At 50.1% G+C, this 24,881-nt stretch overlaps 8 protein-coding genes across 8 annotated transcripts; 5 read left to right on the top strand and 3 right to left on the bottom strand.

The window, feature by feature from the left end:
- Nucleotides 1-1,496: 1,496 nt before the first annotated feature.
- Nucleotides 1,497-4,994, top strand: TRUGW13939_03474 (uncharacterized protein; the record flags this gene model as incomplete). The annotated part of the gene is made up of 2 exons (XM_035486658.1): nucleotides 1,497-2,030; nucleotides 2,088-4,994. The coding sequence occupies 2 exons, from the start codon at nucleotides 1,497-1,499 to the stop codon at nucleotides 4,992-4,994; spliced, it is 3,441 nt and encodes a 1,146-aa protein (XP_035342551.1).
- An 873-nt stretch (nucleotides 4,995-5,867) lies between these two features.
- On the bottom strand, nucleotides 5,868-8,600 carry TRUGW13939_03473 (uncharacterized protein; the record flags this gene model as incomplete). Its single annotated transcript, XM_035486657.1, has 2 exons — nucleotides 5,868-8,305; nucleotides 8,354-8,600. 2 exons carry the CDS (start codon nucleotides 8,598-8,600, stop codon nucleotides 5,868-5,870), a joined length of 2,685 nt encoding a protein of 894 aa, XP_035342550.1.
- Nucleotides 8,601-9,524: 924 nt separating this feature from the next.
- On the top strand, nucleotides 9,525-10,991 carry TRUGW13939_03472 (uncharacterized protein; the record flags this gene model as incomplete). Its single annotated transcript, XM_035486656.1, has 1 exon — nucleotides 9,525-10,991. One exon carries the CDS (start codon nucleotides 9,525-9,527, stop codon nucleotides 10,989-10,991), a length of 1,467 nt encoding a protein of 488 aa, XP_035342549.1.
- Nucleotides 10,992-11,552: 561 nt separating this feature from the next.
- Nucleotides 11,553-13,033, bottom strand: TRUGW13939_03471 (uncharacterized protein; the record flags this gene model as incomplete). Its single annotated transcript, XM_035486655.1, has 2 exons — nucleotides 11,553-12,118; nucleotides 12,754-13,033. The coding sequence occupies 2 exons, from the start codon at nucleotides 13,031-13,033 to the stop codon at nucleotides 11,553-11,555; spliced, it is 846 nt and encodes a 281-aa protein (XP_035342548.1).
- A 1,392-nt stretch (nucleotides 13,034-14,425) lies between these two features.
- Nucleotides 14,426-15,934, top strand: TRUGW13939_03470 (uncharacterized protein; the record flags this gene model as incomplete). The annotated part of the gene is made up of 1 exon (XM_035486654.1): nucleotides 14,426-15,934. One exon carries the CDS (start codon nucleotides 14,426-14,428, stop codon nucleotides 15,932-15,934), a length of 1,509 nt encoding a protein of 502 aa, XP_035342547.1.
- A 269-nt stretch (nucleotides 15,935-16,203) lies between these two features.
- TRUGW13939_03469 (uncharacterized protein) lies at nucleotides 16,204-17,427 on the bottom strand (the record flags this gene model as incomplete). Its single annotated transcript, XM_035486653.1, has 5 exons — nucleotides 16,204-16,408; nucleotides 16,471-16,715; nucleotides 16,765-16,827; nucleotides 16,884-17,049; nucleotides 17,105-17,427. 5 exons carry the CDS (start codon nucleotides 17,425-17,427, stop codon nucleotides 16,204-16,206), a joined length of 1,002 nt encoding a protein of 333 aa, XP_035342546.1.
- A 727-nt stretch (nucleotides 17,428-18,154) lies between these two features.
- TRUGW13939_03468 (uncharacterized protein) lies at nucleotides 18,155-19,396 on the top strand (the record flags this gene model as incomplete). The annotated part of the gene is made up of 4 exons (XM_035486652.1): nucleotides 18,155-18,221; nucleotides 18,323-18,453; nucleotides 18,508-19,032; nucleotides 19,103-19,396. 4 exons carry the CDS (start codon nucleotides 18,155-18,157, stop codon nucleotides 19,394-19,396), a joined length of 1,017 nt encoding a protein of 338 aa, XP_035342545.1.
- Nucleotides 19,397-21,197: 1,801 nt separating this feature from the next.
- On the top strand, nucleotides 21,198-24,851 carry TRUGW13939_03467 (uncharacterized protein; the record flags this gene model as incomplete). Its single annotated transcript, XM_035486651.1, has 6 exons — nucleotides 21,198-21,840; nucleotides 21,904-22,814; nucleotides 22,872-22,931; nucleotides 22,987-24,340; nucleotides 24,391-24,645; nucleotides 24,712-24,851. The coding sequence occupies 6 exons, from the start codon at nucleotides 21,198-21,200 to the stop codon at nucleotides 24,849-24,851; spliced, it is 3,363 nt and encodes a 1,120-aa protein (XP_035342544.1).
- Nucleotides 24,852-24,881: the final 30 nt, after the last annotated feature.

The following is a 24,881-nucleotide window of genomic DNA, read 5'->3' as shown; positions in this document are numbered from 1 at the left end:
TATGCATTGCCGACTGTATTTTTTTCCCCTTCTTCTTTTCCCTCTGCTGTTATGTTTCTTTTTTCTTTCTATAGTACTCCGTCGGGTACGTATCGTAAATGTAAATTAAATTAGTACTCGGCCTTGAGACACATCGGACAGCCGGACAGCCGGACAAACCGGATAGTGACAGCATGTGTGCTACGATAACCACCGCATGGCAAGAGAAACGAAACGAAACGAAACAGAGCAGGATTGTGATCCCAGCGTCTGTCACGGCAGCGCGGCCACAGTTGGGCCGTCCTACGCCGTCCTGCTAAATTAGTTCGAGCCAGAAAAGGCCCACGAGCTCGAATCCCAAGAATCGAGAGACTAGCCCGACTAGCCCTGTTTAGTGCCAGCCCTCTCGCCTGGCCGCTCGCCCCGCATGACATTATTATTATGCTCGAAAAAAAAAAGTGATTTAGTTTTAGTAGTCTCAGTTGGTGACAGTGTGGCAGACACCCCACTGGCCAGACCTTTGGGACGGCAAAACGACCGAGAAGCACGCTCTCGACTCTTTCCGTACTTGACCTTCTACTCTCCCTCTCCCGCCCTACTACTTACCACTCTCCTCCTTCCTCCCTCTCCCTCGTCCTCTTCCTCCCTTCTCCATATCTCGCCTTCCTTGCCTTGTTTTTGCCAACTGCGCCTTGGTGTCGATATCGATATCGTCAGCATCATCATCATTATCATCGCAGGCTCCTCCATTGCTGCTGGTGGCTCCGGACCGACAGCCTATCCGCGCCTGCCTATCGAACGCCCTTGCGTAAACAGGGGAGATCTCGACCACTCTCCCTCACTAACCGGCCTTTTGTCGCCTTGATTACACTTCTCGGCGTTCAAGCCATCAATATTATTATCTTATCGAGTGATACCGTTGTCTGGAAGAAAAAAAAATCTCTTCGGCACCGGAACTTATACACACCACGGAAACTCAACGTCTCGGGATAGACGCAGGACTCAACTCGATTCAATACAATTCAATTCCTCAAGACGTTCCATTGAAAGAAACTCTGTCAATTACTGTAAGTTGGCGTGCCAGCCAATATTTGGTTATTTGCCACCATCCTGCCATTGACCTCGTCCCAAAGGGGCCGTGTGTTGACATTCCATGTTTACCCTGCCCTTCTTCATACCCCCTAGACTGGGGCATTCCCCGCTCCCCCCGACACCCTTTCTCACTGGCCACCCTCTCTCATAACACCGCCATTCCCTATTATCATTCCCTTTGTGTGGCTGGAAACTGATTTGGGACCATAGCGCTGTCGAACGGGAGAGTCAGAGAAAGAGAGAGACTACCGAAAGACCGCCACCCGTTAACTTCCTCTGTTTTTCTGCAACTTGCTCTGGCAGCATCGCTGGTGATGATGTTGATTTGGTCCTTTTCGCTTTAATTCCTCACACTGCCACCTTGGTCGGCGACCATTTTCCATTCACCCCGTCGTTTGAGAGGCGACTTGACCATCCGCTCAAGCATGGAACAATCACGACAAAACGTTGCCCCGTTGAACATTATCAAGGGTAAAGCCCGTCCGCCAATCCCTCAATTAAACTTCTCGTCCATCAACCGGACATCGAGCACAAAACGAAAACACGAAGAACATATGACTCCACCACTGACGCCGCACGGCTCCAGAGAAATCATGTCGGAACGAATCGACAATGACCGCCCCATCTTTCACAACTACCTTCGTGCATTCTATCCATTTCACCCTTCTAGTATCGTCTCGCCATCCACAGTCACTCTTCCTCTCAACCAAGGCGAGATCATTCTCGTCCACTCCGTCCATATCAACGGCTGGGCTGATGGAACGCTCCTGGAAACCGGCGAGCGAGGATGGTTGCCTACGAATTACTGCGAGGCATATGACCATCTGCCGATGCGCCCGCTCTTGAAAGCCCTGACGGATTTCTGGGATATCATCCGTGGAGGATGTGGTACCTCGCTCCGAGATTTTGGAAACCAGGACTTGATGAGAGGTCTCATTGCCGGTGTCCGATTTCTATTGGTTAGTCTTGTCTCTTTTTTTTTTTTTTTTTTTAAAAAAAGCTGACCAGTTTTGTAGGAAAAATCAGAATGCCTTACGCGAGACTCAACCCTGGTCCAACGATACGACGGACTCCGCCGAAACCGCAAGGCTCTTCTCGCTGATCTGTCGTCCCTGGTCAAGTCTGCCAAACGACTACAAGAATTGGCTAACGGCAATCCGCGTGATGAGGATGTGGAACAAGTACTGGATGACATGCTTCTCAAGTCCTTCAAGATTGTGACCCGAGGCGTCAAGTTTCTCGATGCGTGGAACGAACATGTTGGCCTGACGAGAGCCATTCTGGACCTGGAGCCCCCAGCTCTGGGCGACTACGACACACCCATGCTCACACCGCCAACCGACACTTTCTCCATCCATGATCGGACGGCCGAGTCATCACCAGAACGAAGCTGGACTCGTCAGAATGCAAGCCGAGCTTCGGCTCACAGAGACATGTCGCCACACCCGCCCAGTATGATGGGGGGACAAGGGAAGCGGATTTCAGTCTCCCACCGAGTTTCTTATTCCGGGGGAGCTGTCAACAACAAGAATCCTGACCTTGCTTCTGAACGACTGGTATCGTCATACGATGCCTTTCTGGGAGTTCTCGGCTCTTTCATCGGCCTGCACCTGCAGTCTCGCTCTTCAACTGAACTCATCCTGACAACACAGCAAGCCGTTCAGTCGTGTCATGTGTTGCTCGCTGTTGTTGAGTCGATATGGGCGCATGATATGAGACGGTCCTTTGATCTAGAACTGGCAAAAGACACAATGTACGAGCTCCTCAACGAACTAGTCTCTGCTGCACGAGAAGCCTTTCGACCAAATTCCTCGGAAGACGAAGTTGTCTTCATGCCTGATGAGGGGAAACGACTGGTCGATGCCGCAACCGACTGTGTCCGTGGTGCTGGAAGTTGTCTCGCAAAGGCCCTGGGAGTGTTGGAGCAAATTGGCGACTTCGAAATGGAATCTATCCACAATGAATTGCCTCCAGATTCAGACTTCTTGAATATGACACCTCAGCCGGCACCAGAATATATGGACACTGTCCCCGAACTTCAACAACCATCCCTGCGCCTCCTTCCACCACCCATTACCATTCCGGACAATGATCTAAGCCCGGCCACCCCTGCTCTCACCGACGGAACCACACCATCCTCAATGCTCTCGCGCACAGGCTTGCATAGCCCTAAACTCAGTGTGGATCTGACCCCATCCACTCCCCTCTATGCTGGTGGCGTAAGCCCATCAGATCAGACTTGCCAGGATCACTGTAACCTGGATGACTCCCAACACCTTTACCGCTACGAAACAAGAGGCACAACAAGCACCGGAAGCTCCTTTACCTACCAAAGTACTGTTCGTGACTCGGAAATGAGCGGTGTTTCTCAAACCTCAACAAGGGCAACATCCCCAGATATCAATGGCCCTAACACTATTACACCGTCCCTTAAAGGAAGTCACAGCTATTCCACCTTGGCCGAGGAAAGTGACGACACTGAAGCGAATATTCTCGAGAAAACATATGCCCATGAGCTCATGTTCAAGGAAGGCCAAGTCGTCGGTGGCAGCATTCGTGCCTTGATCGAAAAGCTCACTGCCCATCAATCAGCCCCAGATGCCTTGTTCGTATCAACGTTCTATCTCACTTTCCGTCTGTTTGCATCTCCACTCGAGTTTGCGGAAGCTCTTGTTGAGCGATATGATTACATCGGAGACACCCCCCATGTCGCAGGTCCAGTACGACTGCGTGTATACAATGTTTTCAAGGGGTGGCTTGAGTCTCACTGGCGACATGACCGCGACAACGTTGCGCTTCCATTTATCACCGATTTCTCGAAAAATCAACTGATGCAGACATTGCCAAATGCCGGGAAACGTCTTGTCGAGCTCACGGAAAAAGTGTCTACATTGCACGGCCCTGTTGTACCCCGTCTTGTCTCCTCAATGGGCAAGACAAACACATCGATAGCCCAATATATCCCCCCAGACACACCGCTACCGGCTCCTATCATCGGTAAGAGCCAGATCAGTCTTTTGAAACAGTGGAAGAGTGGCAGTGCCAGCATTGGAATCCTCGACTTTGACCCGCTGGAGTTGGCTAGACAGATCACTATCAAAGAATCGAGAATCTTCTGCTCTATCCTGCCCGAAGAGCTGTTGGCCACGGAATGGATGAAGAAATCTGGCTCGCTGGCAGTCAACGTGCGGGCCATGTCTACACTTTCTACCGACCTGGCTAACCTTGTGGCCGACTCGATTCTCCAAATGGAAGAGCCCAAGAAAAGAGCTGCAGTCATCAAACAATGGGTGAAGATTGCTAACAAATGCCTTGAGCTGAACAACTACGACTCCTTGATGGCTGTCATCTGTTCATTGAACTCATCCACCATTGTCCGCTTGAAGCGGACTTGGGAGCTAGTTTCCCAAAAGACCAAAACCATTCTCGAGTCTCTCAAAGAAGTTGTCGACGTATCGAGAAACTACGCCGTCCTTCGCCAGCGCCTTCAGAGCTGCGCTCCCCCTACCCTCCCCTTTGTCGGTGTTTACCTGACCGACCTGACCTTTGTCGACCACGGCAACCCTGCCGAGAGAAACCTACCAACAGAAGATGGTGGCTTAGCCGTCATCAACTACGACAAACACGTGAAGACAGCCAAGATTATTAGCGAGCTCCAACGCTTCCAGATCCCGTACCGACTGACTGAAGTTCCTGAACTGCAAGCTTGGATGCAAGACCAGCTTGTCCGCGTACGCTCGAATGGCGAAAAGAGCTTCCAGAGCTACTACCGACGTTCCCTCGTGCTTGAGCCCAGAGAAGCGCCGCGAGGCGCTCCCGACTCCTCGGCCTCGATCAACACTCGAGAACCCGTCAAGGACAAGTTTGATTTTCTTTCATGGGCTCATAGCTCCAAAGCAAAATCTATCATGACGACTAGCTAGCTAAGCTAGCGTTTGGCTGCATGTTACATTTTGAAGTATTTTTTTGTGAATACTCTCACATTTATGATTTATGAGAAGGGATTTGATTTAACCGGCGTTCATATATTTGCCATCTTTTTTTCTCTGCCTGTCTGTCTTAATATCTTTTTTTGCATCATACCCTGTTTGTTTTTGTTCTATCTATGCTACTATTTTTTTCTGGGTGGGTCACTTTGCCTTGTACTCTTATGGATGGAATCTTTATGGAAAATATTTTTGTTTGGTTTTGAAAAGTGAAAAGTTTCTAGCACTTTTGGGTTTTTGTTCAACAGGGGAACAAAAATAAAAAGCAAGGCGTGTCTGTGGTATAACAGAACAAAAAAGGAGATCTTTTTGTATGTATTATTTTAACAGACGCATCCATTTGCCTCGCGGCAACAAGATTTTTTACTCATTTGGAGTCTATTTGAGTTGGGATATTAATTTGGTTAGTTAATTGAAAAAAAAAAAAGACATTAAAACAAGCATGTTTCCTTTTGCCTTTTGAACATTTGAAGTGATTACGCACGGGATAGGACGCAGTAGCAACGTACGTATCTGAATGAATAATGACTCGTACAGAGGTCTGGCATGCTGATAGCTGAATAGGCTTTGAAGGCTTGAGCATTCCATTACACGAAATTCTCTGGTTACTATGTCAGTGTGGATTGGGGAGGGGGGGGTTGGTTGTTGCTATGGAAGTATGTTATGTACTGGTGAGAATGTTTGATGATGTCACATTTCCTCCTAACAAAGTGGTACGTAGTACTACCACGTACTAATAATAGTAGTAGTTACGTACTAGTTATCCAAAGTTTATACAAAAAAAAAAAAAAGGTAATTTATAGGATATAGTTAAGCAGATGACCCAACAGCCCACTTTTTAAACGCGTCGGCGAAGCCCAGCTCCTTTCTCGCAGTAGTAGTAGTAGTAGTAGAAGTAGTAGCAGCAAGAAAAGAAGCATCCACGATAGGAATCATAGACGGCCGGCCGTGTGCACACTGGAACGGAAATGCGCAGCGCGCAAGACGCTCGACCAAATTCTGGCATTCGTCGCGCGACAAACTGTCGTTGAACATGATGGAGCTTCGGCACGCGCGTGAATTGAGCAGGTCGATGATTGTCTCCGGGCATCCCGCAATCAGGTCAAGCCAAGGAAATGGGGATGGTGGATTCGTGCATGCTGTAATCTTGGACGAGCGGATGGAAGGGATTTTCTCGCCGCCTCGGCTCCATGTTTCCTTTCTTAGTAGGCCTGCCAGCAGGGTTGGCTCTAGCCTGCATCTTTCTGCAATTCCGATTGGAAGTGTGTCCACTAGAAGTGATGGTCTGGTCGTCTTAGCAATTTGGTAATGACATCCCCAAGAGGCAAAGAACCTTGAGTAGGCAGAAAAAGTCTGAATTTCCTGCTCTTCAATGTCAACTCTCAAAGGCGTAGGAAACTCGTATGTACAGATAGACGACTTTTGGGTAGCACCGTCTTGGGACCTTTCTATCGTAAACATTTCAGAGAAGAGCTGTTCCAGACGACATCTTTCGTCTGCTGCATGTTGATCGACAAGCACCAAAGTCTTCTGGCCGTGGGTTTTAGTGTCATGTTTTTCGTCGACCGGAATCCTAATGAGGATGAATTTGCGGTCAACTTGGCCAATAACGGACGCTTTTGCAAGTCTACTTTTGGAAAGTTTATTGTTTTCTCTGCCGACGTTCTTTTCGTTGGTAATGTCTCGCAAGAAATGACTTGAAGCTCGATTTTCGTCATGGGATACACATTCGGTCGACAAGATTGGAGTTTCTGGGCGCGGAAACACGGGATTTGTCCAGTCACGCATGATGGTGTCGAACCAAACTGATCGATCTCGTGGTGGGGCTGATTTTGGACGAATGACTATATTTTGGAGGCGATTACTCGTCAATCCTGTCAAACCTGTCAAACGGGGTCGACTGCTTTGCTGGGCCTTTGGCAAGCATTGTCCGGTTCGTGAGTTGACAAGTACCGTGTCATTTGTACCGGGCTCGGTCCATGAAATGACATTGTCTGCAGTTTGATCTTTGAATGGGCTGAAGTCTGATTCGTTTTGCCGATTCCCAGCTTGCGATGGACCGTAAGAAGAGGTACACGGGAAATGAGACGAGCTTAGGCCCACGCAATTCATCTCTGAAGGAGGCTTTCCCACACTGGTGTCCGCAGTTCTAGACTGATTACTAAATAAATCACCGTACGCTCGGGCGTCCGCTGATTTGACTCGGGACCAACTGCTAAAGCTCCTGGACTCTTTTGCGACCAACTTTTTGGCTGAGGCCGCCGTTGAACTTTCAATAGTCGACTGTCTAGTTGGCTGCGTGCGTCTTTTCTTTCGTGGTCGATAGTGATGCTGCTGTAAAAATTGACAAAACAGAGCATCCAGCACGTTGACAATGTGCTGCAGAGTACGATCCGATTCAATCGTTCTCTCATCATGTTCTGGTATTTTCCAAGAAGCATTGGCTCCAATTCGTATGTAGAACATGGGCCATCGCGTGCCTATTCTTGATGCACTTTTTAATGAAACATCGTTGCTTTCCAACTCGGGAATCTCGTTGGCATGTTGATTCGACGCAGCGTTCGAACCAAAATCAGAGGCGGCAAAAAGTTGATTGACTTTGTTATATAGAATGTTTGCACTGCTATGTGTAGTGAATAAGGGGTCATTTCCAATCGAGATGAACTGGTTCAGCCTGGTAGGGCTAGGGGAGAGCGAGACGTATGCCTCAATGGACAATTCTGGAGTATTTGCCGACATGCTAATCCATTGACCCGTTTTGGTGGATGATACCAAGCCTGATTGAACAAGGATCATCTGTAGACGGGTGGTATTCAACGTCGATATCTCGCCCGAAGCTGGCGGCATACGGATGTTCATTATTCGAGTTTTCTCGCTATCGGAGATGCGTAGTTTTTGCAGACGCTCGTTAGGCAAAATGAGTGCCACTAGCATTCTTTTCAACTCATCCCACTCTTTATCAAGATCCTCTGCTCTCTGAAGAGTCGAAGCGCGGTATTTGAGACGGACGGGCATATTTCCGAACAAATTATTCACAGTGACTTTGGTACCCTGGTTTCCACTGATAGCCTGATGTGAGGGAGCAGGGACCAATCGAGAGATAACCTCAGAGTGGTGAAAGGTGATTGTGCTGGCCTGAGACTGCCCATGATGCCGCGAAGTGATTGTAAGGAGAGACATGGTGGCTAGTGCTGCTAGAAATAGCCCTTTGCATCCATAGGCTGACTGTCGACCAGCCTTTGATGTATCTTGACAGCTGTCAGCAAAAATCCAAAAGAGACAGCAACACAACATACTGTGTTCTTGCGCCAATCCACTGCCATCTTTAAACTCGGTCGGTGGAATGCCATAGCCGTCGTCTTCCACGACGAGGCCGCCTCTTCTGAAGTCGACAGTGATGGTGATGGCCTGGGCATCGGCGTCTAATGCGTTTTTCACCAATTCCAACGCAACCTCATTTAGATTCGTAATTTGCACAGACGAGCGGATCTTGGCTGCAACCTCCGGCGGCAGTGGCCTGATTGGCATATCACTGTACGACATGACGCTCATCGAGTCCGTCACAGTCTCACATATGGTATCACATATGATTCGGAAATGTCCGGAAGTAATGCGTCTGAATCTACGCCGAGTCACTCGAGCATCTGATGACTGCCCCAGGTACTAGTCATCGTGAAGGGTGCGTGCCGAGAGATGGATATCAGATGTACTCCTTCGGACTACAACTACAGCAGTCTGATGTTGCGACAGGAGCGTGCTTGCTGTCGATCAGCAAAATGGCGAGCTTAGAACGGCACGATAATCATGGTTGCTTGTCCATCGCTTTTGCCGGAGCCGATAGCAGGGTACAGAGCAACAGTAGTATTGCTAGTATTGCTAGTAGTGTGGCACGTCGTGGGACCTTTTAAAAGAAACCAAGTGGCGCTGCTAGATCGGTTCGACCCAAACCTCCAAGCGGGCCTCGCGGTTGATGTGGGTTATAGAGGTCTGAGGTCGTAGTTCACGCAGAGGTTGACATCGTAGACCTCTGTGTTTGAGAGAAGATTTGACGAGATCAAGAGGAAAAGTCGTTTTCTCGGGCAGGCGCAGGCACTGATCTGCGGCGGCGGGCCTCAGGCAGGCAGGGGTGGGCGCGCTGGGCGGCAAACTAGCGGCATAAGCATAACCAAGCACTCTTGTATCACCTTCGTTCATCCCCTATCATCCACGTCAGAAAACACCAGCACGTTGCCCATGACTCAACTGTCTTTCGCTAGCTTGCTCTCACGACGATAACTGATCTGTCACACACTCCGGCGCAGTCCGCCAGCATCAATCGACTAGTCCACTCCTTGTCGCAACGCAACATCCCCAAACTCAACCTTGGCCAAGAACACGCCGCTATCGCGAATCCCTGCCCCACGACCTCGCAAGAGCAGGCTATCCATTCGACCAAGAAATCACATATCGAAAGGAAAGCTGTGGAAAATGGCCATGGCGGAAACTTCAAACCCCAGTGGTGAGTACCTCAACGCAAGCCTGAACGCAGCAGTTAAATTGACATGTACGTGGAAAGATCGCCATAGTCGCCGCAAGCCATTCGCCAGTTGGATGAAACGTCTAGCCAATCTAAAACACTCATCGTCAGATTCTCCTTCAAGCAGAACATCCGGAAAACGAGGCAACAAGGGCAAGGGACAAAATGGGCTCAAGAACAACCCATACCCACTGTCGGGCACACCTGCACGACCTGGGTCGCCGCATAGCTATAATGACACTATCTCATACACCGGGTCGGGTATGCAGGGCCCCGAGCAAGGGTTAAGTCAGCAGTCTCTCCGCGCCTCCGTTTCCGAGCACAATATTCTAGGGAACAGCGCAAAGTCGACTGCTCCCACGCTATCCACCAACGGCGACACAACACGTTCCGAGACAGGCTACTCGAAAGCTGGCACAATGGCAACAGGCCATGGTGGCGTGACAGGAGGAGGAGAGGGGAGCACTTTCTCATCACCTGCTCCCTCGGTGCGCTCGTTGACTACAACCTTGACAACCGTACAGTCCACCGCACCCTCGACTCAGATATATGGAGCTTACAACAACCAGGCGCACAATGGATCAAGCGTCCCGCACGTGAATTCCTCCCAGAACAACAATGTCAACCAGCAAGTTCATTTTTCGCACCAATTCCCACCCTCGCCTGCGTCTGCTGTGCCGCCGCATCTGGCGCCCAATGGCCTCCCAACTACATACAGTTCGGCAACAGCTAATAGCCTTCTCACCGATAATGCGTCTATACTCACTCTCGCCTCGTCATCGAAACGCCGGCGCAGAAACTCCCTCGACACCAATGCCTCGGTGCGAGCACTTGCGCCGTCGTCTGTTTTCGGTGGCAGTCGCGAGAGTCTACCGCTGAGCGTGCTCAGCGCCAACGTTGGTGAAGCATCCAACGCCTCAGTCTCAAATGTCCCCGGTGTACTCGGCCGTCAAAGCCTAGGAGGACTGGCCAACGCAGAGCGAATAAGCGTCTACTCGGCGTCTGGCACGACTCCACTTATTGCTGGCGGAGATCGGGGCAGTCTGATAGCTAGCAAGCAAGGCGACAACGGCAGTATCCGCAGTGGCATACACGGCCATACACGAAACGATAGCACCACCGGCAGCACTACAGGAATCACACCCCCAACAAGCGTACCGCCTACCACCACCACCAGCAGCAGCAACAACACAACCACCACAACCACCCCGGCGGGCTCAACAAATGCCGCGATGCCAGGTCGAATCAGCCGCCGCAGCTCCACATGGGGCGAGATCTCTGGCGAGGGCGAAGAAGACGCTTCTGAGCACCAGGGCCCTGCCGACGGAGATGATAAGATTTTGTTTTCCAAGGAAATCTCATCCCTAGAGGGGAAAGAAAATGAAAAAGGACCAGAGACCTTGGCTGGATTCGTGTGAATGAATGCTTTTTTGTTATCTTTATGTTATATTATGTTATTATGTTTTCCATGCGGGTTAAGGGGGCGTTGTCTCTTTCTTTCTTTCTTTTCTTTTCTTTTTTCTTTCAAAGTCGTTGGATAGGCGGATATATGAACTTTGTTCGGGCGATGGATTAAATGGATACCGATAGGGCAGGCAGAGTCAAGGGAATTGAGGGTCATTAATACAGTGCATGACAGCTGGAGTCTGCATACATGCAGATAATTGAATACGAATAAATCAAAGTAAAGCGGTGACTCTTCTTTCAATTCATAGAATAATCATGATTGCAAAAAAAAAAGAAGTAAATGAATAAAATCGACGTTTACCTCCCAGCACTTAAAACACCACCACCCCGGAACCCCCACCGGAATAATTACATGTATAAGAAAAAACGCATCAAACGGTATCAATATCCACATCTATCTAACAACAAAAAAAAACGTGTACAGCAAAAAGCATGTCATTCATGATAAATTCCAATTGTTTGTTGGTTTGTTTCTTTTCTTCAATTTTTTTTTTTTTTAATTTTTCAAATAATCATGCAGTGCCGACACCGATCTTGGAGTTGGTGGTTTGACGCTTGCCGTCAGTCTTCTGGTTGGCTAAGAACTTCTTGAACATCTGTGCAATGTCGTTTTCGCTCTTGTGCCCGTCGGCCGAGTCTTCGGCGCCGTTTTTCTCGGTGATCAAATTCTTCAACCACTTGTTCTCAAGCTCGAGCTGCGAGAGGCGGGCTTCTAGCTTGTTGTTCTTCTCGTTGGCTTCCTTGACAGAGAGTTCGAGGGCTTGTTCGCGCTGCTTCTTCTTGACACGGAAGCGGGCGCTGGCGGCTGTGTTTCGACGACGCTTGTCCTCTTCTGCGGCCGCGCGAGCCGGCTCGCCGCTAGTCTTGGAGTCTTGAGACTGCTTGCGTTTACCCCCGGTTGGGCCTGGCGTGGGGGTAGACACGATCGAGGATGCGCCGGACTTTGCTGCCGGGGTCTGTGCATGGCTTTTGAATGTAGAATCATCGACATGGGGAAGCACTGGGAATGTCGAAGTCATCGGCATGTTGTTGGACGCAGAGGTAAAGTCGGCGGAATATTCGGGAATATTGTTCAGGTCTGAAATTGAAAGCATGGTTAGCAAGCTGCCTCATTCATGCGCCGGCCGTTGCACGTCTCATGTTCGCCAAACGTCATAACAACTGGAATAACAGGTACAAACGCATGGTGCATTTGAGATCATGGGAATGGAAAAGGGGAAGCCATGGATATCGACCGCCACGTGAGCATAATCCCCCGCATCCATTGAGATGAGGCATTCGAAGTCACGTGAGATGTCGTGATATCCAATCTTAATGACGGCACAAAAAAACACCAATAAGGCCAACGCCAAGATCGGGTCCGGTAGCACCAGGGTTGCAGTACCTGGCGAATGGCTTGCGAACAGGGTTCTTGGACAAGATCTTTGATCAAAGTCACGATAGCTCCTCTAGAGGGCCACGCGAGGCAGGGTGAACAATGAAAGGTAGGACATATTGGAGGATGCTCGAAATAAAAGAAAGGCAGAGAATAACGCCTTCAATGCGTCCAAAAAACAACAGCACATGTTCCCAAAGAGCAGGGATAAAATATCGTGCATGAAACAAATGCGACGACATCACTCCTCACTTCACAAGCAAAACCGTAGGCCAACAGAACACATGGATAGAAAAAAAGAAACCAATATTTTTCAATATCGCAGTAGTCAAACTTACCAGTCAAGAGGTCCATGTAGTTCATATCGCTCTGCTTGCCCTGCTTTTTGTCCTGGGTCTTGTCGTCCTCGGCGGGGTCGTATGAGAGGGGCATGCTCATGTCGCCAAAGTGACCAAAGTCGAGAAACTCGGTGTTGGTGAAGAGCTCGAGCTCCGCATCGAGATTGAACGACTCATTCTGTTGCTGCTGCAGCGACTGGTCGTAGGGGGATGGAATCGTGTTGAGGTCCTCGAGGTACTGGGCGAAATTGGGGGCGCGGCGGCCACCGTAGCCCGACATGATGGGCGAGATATGACCAATTTTCTTGTATTTGTATTTTCAAACAAGAAATATTCCAAGCACTGTACGGTCCAGCGGACAATCGATGAGGATGGATCGATAAAATGACAGCTTCCACTGGGGATTCCGTCGGGACTTGGGCTTTGGTAGATGTGTGTGCGCACTGCGGGACGTATCCGGCCGGTAGCGTAGTGACGCCCGGGTCGGTCGACGACGATGTAGGGAGATGGATGACGGCGAGACCAGAATCGCGATGTCGAGATTCGAGGTTCGAGGTGTTGTGAGAGTGAGTTGGAAGACGGAGGAAGCAGGACTGGCGCGGGTGCGAGGAAAGGAAAGGAAAGGAAAATGAATGGTCGGGTGGGAAGGCGAGCCGTGTCGGGATTTCTAGTCGCGATCGGGAAACGTGGTGGGGACGGCCGGCTGCAGGCCATTTAAGCGTGCAGCCCGCTTCGACGAACCGAGCTCTTAATTACGTGTGCGTGTGCTGTTGGTTTGGTAGGGGTTACATGGGATATGCAAATAGGATTATTACAACTGCCTATACCATACTACATTAACCTGCCTGGACATGCTGGCCACACGGGAAAAAGCGACGGAAAAAAAAAGAGACGAAGAAAAGATTGCCACTGTGCACTGTGCAAAAGGCGCGCCGATGCTCGGAGCCAGGCTTTTTGCCGCCAAGACCGCGCATTAATCAGCCGTACCCCGCTTTGACCCTGGTTTGCAGTGTTTGTCTCGTGTCCGATGCGCTTTCCGCGGCTACGCCTTACTTATTATTATACAACAGTATTTCGTGATGACTTGCTGCCTCTGCCCCGCTGCTTGGCATTATTATTTAATATTATTGAATATTGAATGTGCACAAGGCTGTCTCCTATTTGTATTGTTTGCATTGTCTCGGATGTCGTGATTACTATACCTATAAGAATCAGGCAACACCGCAGCCCGGCGCGCAAACATGTTTTCTTTATAGACGCCCGCACCGCCGATATAATATAATTATATACACACACATACTATTCCCTTTGTCACGAGCCTCTGGTGAAATCGCCGGTGCCCATGGCGTGAGACCATGCAGATAGAGTACGAGATCGACGGTTGTGGTGTTTGGCCTCTGGCTCGAGGATCTAGAGTATATGGAAATTCAAGATAATTTATCAGGCATAACAATGATCTTCATTTCAATATTATAGTACGATTGTTAATATTGTAGTATTTAATAATATTATACTTGATATTCACAAAAGCACGAGCTTATCTCCACGTGACCTTATCGCATCTGTTAATTGTTTATCCAAAGCGCGTCGCCGCGGCTCACCACCAGGATAATGACTAGACATTGAGAACCACCACCGGTTCTTTTTTTTTCTTCTCTTTCTTAATGACAGCATGGCAAAGACCAAATCCGTCCGCGCCCCGACGACGTCGAGTCTTCCCTACGATCTCCGCATTCCGAGCAGCACCGCCGCGCTCGTGAGAACACTTGGAAAGCTATCTCGACCGTCCCTGCTCGAGCTCGTGTTGCTCTGGCTCTCAAAACCAAACGTGCATCGCTTCCCGCCTTTTCTTGCCAAAGATTTACCGACCAACAGCGACGTCAACGAGGAAGAAACAAGCCCTTACCCGGCGGCACGCAGTGTTGAAGATGTGCGACTCTCCTACGAAGAACTACAGGCGCGCAAGGGCGGGAAACGAGAAGTCGTCGATAGGATCCTAGAAGGCGATTGGCGCCATGGTATTACTCTGGCTCAACTCGCAATGGCCGATGTCCGGTACCTGGAAGACCACCCAGCCGCCCAAAAATGGACCGCGTTTCGCCTCGTGTCTGCCGATAACAGCAACAAGAAACAACAAAAACAAAGGGACGTCACTGAGGAGTCGACCACAGATTTGTCTGCGTGTTTGCCGCGTCTGCATGCTGCTACTTTCTTGTCGAATCTACAGCGCGAAATCTCGCCTCTGGTCAAGGCGCACTATCACCTAGCCAAATCCAACTCATTTCCATTGACATTTCTTCGGATTTTTGTCACCGACTCGCCTTATCAATACCCACGTCACAATTCAGCTGTGTATCTGGACTCTTCAAGAATTATATACATTGCATTTCCGGACAGCAGTCCTTTTATATATACCTCGGCAACTACGATTACTACAGGGAATACTCCTCCTAGTGCTGTTGGCACAGACTCACGAGCCCTGCGAAGCATTGTCCGGAATGCCATCGCCAGAGCACTTTCAAAGCAACACGAGCGGTATGAGCTAGAGGCAACATCGCTAACAGCCAAGAGCCTCGCCACGCTCATCGCACTCCGCGGTCCGGGACGAACAAACATGGCCAACGGCGCTTTTAGCATCTTTGCAGATGCCGTAATCGAAGGAACCCCAATCGATCCCCGGCGGCCTGGCACGGTCTCCCCAGACGAATATTCTGCGTCTGGGTCGAAGGAAGACACAAAAGCAGCAGGAGAAGAAAATGAAGAAACAGAAGGAGAGGAGAAGCGAAAACCTCTCCAAAACCGTGATTCCAACGACTCGCCCGCCACCAAGAAACGAAAACTAGTCGTCTCGTCACGCTTCGGCTTGTCGGGGACTACGGCTTGTCCAGCTGCTCTGGACCGGCTGGACGCGCGGTTGCTCGATCACCTCGATGATAATGACAACGACGAGCCCGACGATAGCGATAATAACGATCTCGAGGTCGAAGGGTATCTAGAAAGCGGTGAATATGCCATGGGCCTGAGTTTGACGGGCAACAATGTCATTGCGGGCCTTCGGAAGTTGGCAGAGCTGGGGATGGTTGATCCTAACCGGATGCCGTCTTGGATGACTGGCGAGGAGGGTGTTAGTTCATTGGTCGCGAGGCGTGGGGAGAGAGTTGTCCCTGATAGAAAAAGGTAATAGTGCTACGGCATGGTTGTTTCGGCGTTATTCTTTTTTTTTTGGCTTTTCTTTTGCAAGGGTGATTTTGGACTGGAATTGGAATTGGAATTTTCTGTATTGTAAAGATACCCATTGTCGTCATGGCAAATTCGAAATCGATTAACTAAAACAAAAAACGACCAAGTAGTAAAAAGGGTATCTATCTAGTGCACCTAATTATAAACGCCGTCGCCGTCGCCGTCCTCGAGGATAGAAAAAGTTGGAGAAAAAAAAGCCATACTTAGAATTTAGTAGGGATAATATCTCGAACCGTACCGACCACGGCCCAAATGACGATTAACCCAGAACTGATGATAGGACGAATAATCCCGTTCACCAGACAAGCCAACCTCTGCGGCCACATTGACATAGCCGTCTTCGCCGACAGTGCGCTCGGTTTGTAGGAGAGACTCGGCGTTGAAGTCGCCCGCTTCAGTCAGCCATTCAGAGCGGCTGTTTTAGTCGGGTTAGTTTTGATTTTGAGGCAATAAGAAAGAAAGAGGTAGTTGACATACCAGTAGACACACTGCACTTTTCTCTTGCCAGAAGTGGCAGCCCATTGGCTAAAGCAAGTCTTGTGTATGTTGTTCCCACAGGCTGCCTTGCACCAGACAATCTGCTCATTCTGTGCGTCAAACTCCATAAAGCAGATTGGACAGTCGCCCTCGATTGGTTTGCGGTTTCCTGGGTCGTCTGTATCGGCAGAACCAGTGCCGGCGGGTTTGATAGGGGGTGCATTTTCAAAAATTTCCTGCAGTTCCTGTGACTTTTATCAGGGCTTGCTCTTAAATAATGTGATTATAACTTACCGAAGAGAGAAAAGCTAGTTGATATTGTAGATCCTCTCGGGCTTTCAGCACGTTAACAAGAACCTGAATAGTAATAATTAGAAAAACTGGCCCGAAAAGAACTACGATATGAATCATACATAGACGACGTGTTTGCATTGATTCCCCTTTTTCGCATCGGGACAGGAGCAGCTCGGCTTAGAGGAAATGGTGACAGTGTACAAATTTCCAGTGGTCCCAACCATATCGACGCTTTCTTCGGGGACATCTGCCGTGCCTCCGCGAGTACGACGGAGCACAAACATCCTGAACACATCATGTCAGATCAGAGACAGACTAGTATCTCCAGCTAGCAACTTACTTTTGAGTCCTTGCACGGTCGAGCTTCTCGAGATACGACTGTGGCGGATGATTCCGAAACCTCCTTGCGCGCCGTTCACTTGTTGAACTTTCCGACGGAGCCTTCTTCTTCTTTTTGGCTTTGGTGACGACAACATCGTCCTCGTCGGCGGTGTCGCCAGTCAAATCAATCAAAGCTTTGGGTTTAGCGTTGGTTGTTGCCGGCCTCTGTCGTTTTGATGATGGTAGTTGCTCGTACTTTTGCAATCTAGGCTTATCTAGAAGCTGTTTACGTGGTTTGGTGGGAGTTTCATACCCCGGGCGATGAACTCGACTCGCCTCCATCGTGGTGTCGACGCCGTTGCAGTTTGAGGTACCGGGTTACGAGATGCGGCAAGAGCTGCACAATCGCCCAAATTAACAACGGTCGAGAAACCCGATGAAAATGCCGGCCTTATTTCAAAGCACAGTCATCCAGCAGGTTGAGAATCAGAGAGAAAAGCAGTGAGTGCGGTGAAATGCGAAAACAGCAGGTGCCTCCAGCGAATTTGATACCGCCTGGTGGGTGGGTCCGGGGATCGTCTCTGGGGCCCAATCAGCGGCCACGAGCCGGGTGCTCCAAACATCATCCTTTATGCACGCTGTCGGGTCCATCCACCCGGCACCGGTCAAGACTCTAATCCACCCTCTGTCATATCATTGTAAACGTGCTGGAACGATAGCTCTGAAAACCCGTGAGTTACTAACAGAACATATGCCATACCTGCACCGGCATATTTGATTAGCTGGCCCCGCGTCAAAGAAGCAGATGGGGAATGGATCGAATCCGAGTTTTGGAAGTACTGACATGATGAAGCAGGGACATAAACACATCACGTATATCTTTATAGATATTTAGTGATCATATTATATGTTTGTTTTGTACAAACACCCCCTCAGCGCACCTTTGGAAAACCAGAGAAACGAAAGATCAATAAAGAGGGGTCGCACCAATTTCCGGAACCTCCCAACGAGAGATTGAATTAAGCATTCAAGCACGAGCTTGGAACTTGGCAGTGCCTAAATCTGCTATATGGCACGACCACGTGCTCAGTCTGGGGCCGATGGGCCCAAAGAGCCTCACGCAGTGTCTCTCAAAGGTTAGTCCTCTTAAAAGCACATGTCAACATCTGGCTAATATACGACGGGTAGTTTTACGGTAAGTCATTACAATATATGAAAAGATAGCGTCTTTACTAAGAACATAGACTCTCCCGGCCGTCATTGTCATATCAACATCCTCTACCAGCGGAGGACACGAGGATATCTCCGAAAGCTTCATTGGCTTACCCGTCGAATGATTTTGACAGTCAATTTACACTCAGCCCTAATGTGTGTTTACCTATTATTTGCTGTCTATTCCATTGTATCGACTGACTGTTAAAGGTCACCCTCCCCCCGGCTTTTGGGTCCGCCTACGTCGGAGAAACGTTTGCCTGTTCTTTATGCGTGAACAACGAACTCCCAGAAAATGAAAACAGCAAAGTAGTAAGCTCAGTTCGAGTTATAGCCGAAATGCAAACCCCATCACAAGTGATGCCACTGGAGTTGAAACCGTCAGAGGACGAAGTCGCGCGCAAAGAAGGCGGGCTCGGCCAAGGCGAGTCCTTCCAAAGGATCATCCAGTTTGATCTCAAGGAAGAAGGCAACCATATACTCGCGGTCAATGTCAGTTATAGCGAGACTCTGATGGCCGATGCCAGCCATGCCGCTGGAGGCAGAGTCCGCACGTTCCGCAAGCTCTACCAATTCATCGCGCAGCCGTGCCTCAGTGTTCGCACAAAGGCGTCGGAGTTGGCGCCTCTGGAGATCGACAACAAGACGTTGGGCCCGTATGGCAAAGCCCGTCTTCTTCGCTATGCGCTGGAAGCACAGCTCGAGAATGTCGGAGACGGGTCGGTGGTTGTTGAGGTATGGACTTTATTCTAAACTGAATCTAAATGTGATTTGACTAACCCTTGACTCTTTTTGTTCTTCATAGAAAACAACGCTCAACGCAAAGCCGCCTTTCAAGGCGCAAACGTTGAACTGGGACTTGGAACGGCCGGACAAGGTCGGGGTCGAGCGTCCAATCATGAACCCCCGGGATATTTTGCAGGTGGCATTCCTGATTGAGCAAGAGGCCGGGCAATCCGATGGGCTGGAGGGTCTTCAAAAGGACCTCAAACGGGATGGGCGAGCGACGCTGGGGCAGCTATCCATTGAATGGCGGAGTACCATGGGCGATCGAGGGTTTCTCACCACGGGCAATTTGCTTACGAGGAAACGGCAGTAGTTGGACGTATTTGTTTATTTATTCTTTTAACAGAGTAATTTGAAAGAAGACAGATATTTAGTGAGATTAAGCTTGGATATAAAATACGGCCCGGGCCCTCCAATAGGAAAGCAAGCGGAAGGTGTTCGTCATACCACAAGCCTTGTGGCTGAAACGGGCCTAGGGTCCGTCCAGTACCGCGGTTCTGCATAGGATACTAGGATTATTAACCGACGTCAGAGGCCCTCGACTCGTACTATACGGATACCACTATATAACAAACACTCGACGTTTCACATGTGCCTGAACGGGCTGAAACACGGCCGAGCACAACTGCGTCGATCATGTCTGAAATAATAATACTCTCTGTAGCACTGTAGTGTCCTAACTGTAGTGGTATAAACTACCAAATTACGTAGGTATATATGCTCTGTACAAAAACCGCAAGACAAAAAGGGCCAAGATTTGCGTCACTACGTATTAATTGACCAAACAACAAAAACAAGGAATGGACGATGAAGCGGTTTTGTCAATGGGATGCATGTGGGGCGCGGTGGTGGCGTAGCTGAGCTGCAGCCAATAGAATGCCAGAAAAGTGTCTGATATGCATTCTTATTGGACAGCACCGGGCCCACCCGCCAGGCCAAAATTGGGCCAGTTTGAGAAGGTCGTTCCATGCGGCATGGACAAATTGGGACTAGCGGAGGCCCATTCTGTACGCAAACGAGGGCCCCACTTCTGGGCCCTTGCCCAAAGCGGCGTTTCGGCAGCCCAAGCTCCCCCGCTCCACTACCACACTAAGTAACTATGGAAATCAGTATAGGAGCATGATGACAGTATGATTGTCATAGCAATTGCTGCAATGCTGCAATGCTGTGTGCTGTTTCTCTTCCAGCGACGTATAATGGCTCATGCGCGTAACAGAAGCAATTGAGCCAGGATAAGCACAACAACTGTCTATGGTGGAAACAAATGCGGTGTGCAAGCCTGGCTGCCTGAGCCTGGCTGCCTATCTGTCTCTCCTTGCTCGTGCTGACATGGAAGCGAGCAGAAGCTGGTCTAGCCCGTTCTTAATTGGTGTAGATCGCAGGCATTGCTCCCGGTGGAGTAGCAGCAGCAGAGAAAAGAGTCGCACTTACCACCACTACTATAGTAGTACGTAGTGATCAATATTAATTCATACTTGCTTTAGGCGTTCCTGCGTCAGGGCTAAAAACCAGCTATCAGCAGCCGATTAGCCTGATGGGGACTAGCGCCAGTGCGTGTGTCTTGCGTGTGTGCGGAGCGAACCTCCCTAAACTTTCTCACTAGCGATGGAGAGACAGAGACAGTAAGAGCTTCTTTTTTTTTTTTGACTTTCCTTCTTTGTTGTGATTCTTTTCGCATCGCTTCGTGTGGTCTTGAATACCTTCCTTCTGTTCCTTCTTCCGCTTCTCGCTGTTCGGTTTCCGGCAGTCCTTTTGTCCGCCACCACCGTCCGGTACGTAGCTATCATCTTTGTCCGTCCCAGCCAGCAACCCCGCGACAACCAACTTGGCCCCCCCTAAGTAATTAACTCACCTCACTAAACCACACACACCCACACCCACATCCCCCCCCTCTTGTCTTCTCTCCCATCACGATAAACAATCAACTATGTGTGCATCGCTTCTCCTGCACTAATACCCACAATCATAAACTAACCTTCTCCCCAGCTGCAGTCAGTCTGTGTGATCGCCCTCGCCATTGGCCGCGAGCAGGAGCAAAGAAGCCAGTCCATCCCCCAAAAAAATAATCACAAGCCAATGCGCGCTCACAACAGCCTCCGTCGCCTACCGCAAGGATGTCTCTAGCAACCCCCTCCGAGCCGTCCAGCCCGCTCGCCGACTTCTTCTGGATCGCCGGCCTCGATGGCAAGGAAGTCGAGGACACCTACTGGAAACTGCGCAATGAATACGTGAGCAATCGAGAAAGTGCCCCCGGGCCCGCCATCTCCGATACCATTGAGGAGGATTCAGAGCACGAAGAAACCGATGAAGATGCCATCGCTGTTGCTGCAAACAGCCGCCACCGCAGCTCGCAGAATCGACTGTCCAAACTGTCGTCGAGTGATGCCCGCCTGTCAATCCTGTCGGGCGAGTCCAAGCTGGCCGAGTCGTCGCAGGGCACGGGGAGCAACCGGAGCAGCATGACCATTCGTGCCGGCTCCGGCATGCTGAGCGGATTCGAGCTCCCGAATGGCGAGTTCGACTTTGACAAGGCCCTGCTCAAGTTCGCTTCGGAACGAGAGTCATTCTTGTCCGACTTGAGCCTCAGTGCCGGCGCCATCACGCCCGCTCGCCCCAAACCGAGAGCCAAAATGCAAAAGATCGTGTCCGAAGAAAAACCCGCGTCGACGAATCCGCTCAAGTCGGGCATCGGCAGTGTTCGGCGGTCGTTTCGGGACATGAACAGTATGAAAAGGCAGCCATCCGTTGCTCGCCAAGGTAAGTGGGCCAGGCCTGGTAGTTTGTGAGGAAAATTGTGTCTAACTTTTTGGTGTTTAATAGCCTCTGTTCGCACGTCTCGACGATTAAGCAATTACAACTCCGTCATACCCGTCCCTCAGCCGATTGAAACGTCCCCGGCCATGCACCCCCTGAAGAGAAGGTTTGAACCGGTCTTGCTTGATCGATACCCTCAGAAAGGAATGACCGAAGAAGGTGTTCAGCGGGGAACGTTCCCCGACTACGTGCCCATGTTCGCTTTCCCCAACGATATCAATATTGTCTCCTCCGATCAAAAGCCGCGTTCGACATGGCATGGCTTCATCATGACCACCGGCGATGGCAGCAAACTGCACGGTGTGTGCCTCATTTTGTGGATTCCATTAGGCCAAAAGGCTGCCGAAGCCCTTGAAGAATGCTGCGAGGAGTGGCGCAAGGATAATATGACCGATGAGGAACGAGAACTTGCCGCAAGTCTCGGAGGCAGACTGGCCGAGGAGCGAGCAAAGCTGTCTTCCCTACTAGCCTGCCTGCCCACCGTTCCGTCCGGGTCTGCTGAACGAGAGAAGCTGGAAGACGACATTAGTGCAGTCGAGGAGAAGATCGGGCTGATGACCGATCTTCTTCGACCCGTGCGCCACGGAGCCGCATCTAAGATTGAAGGCCTGACAGACGACACTGGCTTCTGGATTCCTCGGGCCTATGGCATCATGGGAAAGAATGCTTCCATGACCAGTTTCTGGAAGGAGTGGCTCAAGGCCGTGTCCGTTCCTAGGACTAATAGCGGTGTCTTGCGAGTACCGGCCTCCTCGCCAACTGTTGGTATCTGGCAGCCTTTGGAACGATATGTCATGAATCTCTGCACCGAGGCATTCAGTCCGTTATCGTCCAAAACTCAAGTCGAACTGTCCGTACGAGAGTTGCGACTTTTTGCTCGCAAGGAAGCCCCTAATGAGCTTCCCGGGTCTCGGAACGTGAGTATATATCTTTCTAAATATATCATTTTGAATAGGCATGCTAATTGCGTGCAGACTGATTTATACGCACTCTTCCGCTCCTTGTCTTTATCCAACATGGTTATCCTGTTTGAGGTGGGTCGTTTCCCATGTTGTTTTAAAACTCTAATGAAATACTGACTTCTTGTAGTACGCTTTGGCGGAATCTCGTATCATTTTTCTCTCATCCCATACATCGATGCTGTATCTAGCCACAAGGGCTCTTGTGGATCTTTTATTTCCTTTTACGTGGACTGGAATTCTCATTCCAGTTTTGCCTGCCCGTCTCATCCAGGCACTGGAGGCTCCCTGCCCGTATGTTGTCGGAATCGAGAGACGATACGAAAAAGTCGAGCTGCCTTCAGACAATTTTGTTCTGGTCGATCTTGACTCGGATACGATCGAGAGCGACGTAAATCCAACACCACTCCCTCGCCACCAACGCAAAAAACTCCTTTCCCTTCTTCAACTTGCAGCTCCCCATCATAACAGGTTCGGCGTGCGACCTGGCCCGCCAGCCTACGCTATCGAAGCATATCCTTTTGATTCTTTCCCTTCTGAAAATGGAGCCATTTTTCACTCCAAGGCTGGATCGACCCACCTGTCTCGTTACGCGGGCCTGAACTCGAGTTCTTTTGGCAGTGATCACGGAGTATCATCACCCGCACAGACACCAATTTACAATGCATTCTTACACGCCCGGGACGAACAAACGCCGTCAAGGGGCTACTCACGAGGAAACGAACGGCCAGGAACAAGCTCCACATCCAAGACCGGGTCACCGCCGTCTCCCAGAACCAGCTCACCGATATCAGGGCATTTCCCTCCGCCACTGCCGGCTACTCCAGTGTCTCGGAATGACTCGGGTATGGCTTTACAAGCGTCCCTCCGTGAAAAGCGATCGGGGCATTTTGATGCCGCTTCACGACGCAGTTCCTCGTTTGGTGCGGAGAGAAGAGGTGTGCCACGGCGACCGAGCGTCCCTTTCCTCGGCCATGCTTCAAACTTGTCCGTAACCACACTGAACACTGACTACGGCGGAATGTCCACATATGCGCCGTCTGTTTATGCTACATCGACGATTGCTGCATCAACGATTGTTCCCCAAGCTGTTGCACAGCCTGTATTCGACACTGACAGTACCTGCTGGGTGGAAGGGCATTGTATGCAGCTTCTTCCGCGCGATGACAAGATCATCTGTACGATTTGCGACGAAAAGGCCGACGAAGGAATGTTTAAATGCACTGGATGCAAGACATTTGCTCATGGACGATGCGTCTCCTTGATTTGCCTAGTGTGCCCTGCTGCTTTCCATCCTGAACAAATTCGGGCGGCGTTTGTGCGCTGCTTTGCTAGCTTGTTGTATACATATAAAAAGTTTATGATACCAGCCACCAAGGAGCAGAAAAAGTCAGGATTGACGTACCATTTTAACATGGACGCGTTTTTGAAAAGCTTGCCTCATGAACACGCCGAGTACATGACTGTTCTCCAACAGACTCAGGGTATGTCCTAATTGCTTAGACACTAGAGGTGTTACTGACATGAAACGCAGCATTCAACGAGTTCATCGGCGAACGCGAGAGGGTTAACCCCAAGGCCAAGGACCCGACTATTGTTTTGTTCGACGAAATCGTTCTGTCAAAACGAAACCGTGGCCGGTCTTCGCTCTTTTCCGGACGCATGGCGACCGACTTTTTGTCGAATACAGCGGACCATCTCTGGCGGTCGGCCGCGGCGACCTCGTTTCCACCCACGAGTCGGGCGCAGCAGAGCATGGTAGATGATTATTCCGAGTTGATCAAACGAGGTTAGTTGATTATATATATCTCTCTCTCTTCATGGCTTATGGCTGATACGCTGACGTTCTGTACAGCGCCCGCTAAGCTTGACCATGCTTATATGAAGGAGCCGCGAATGGTCCAGGGCATGCCTCGGATTTCCAAGACTGCCAACAATGCCAGAAGAAAACCCCTGCCAAAGCTGATGAATGGGCTGGCCATTTCGCCTCCATAGAGTAGCGACGTGAAACGTTCACGGCCTCAT

This window comes from Talaromyces rugulosus, chromosome II (genome assembly GCF_013368755.1).
Source record: "Talaromyces rugulosus chromosome II, complete sequence".
Classification (NCBI taxonomy): Eukaryota; Fungi; Ascomycota; class Eurotiomycetes; order Eurotiales; family Trichocomaceae; genus Talaromyces; species Talaromyces rugulosus.
Note: the sequence above shows the minus strand (reverse complement) of the source record. Positions and strands in the feature narration are given on the sequence as shown.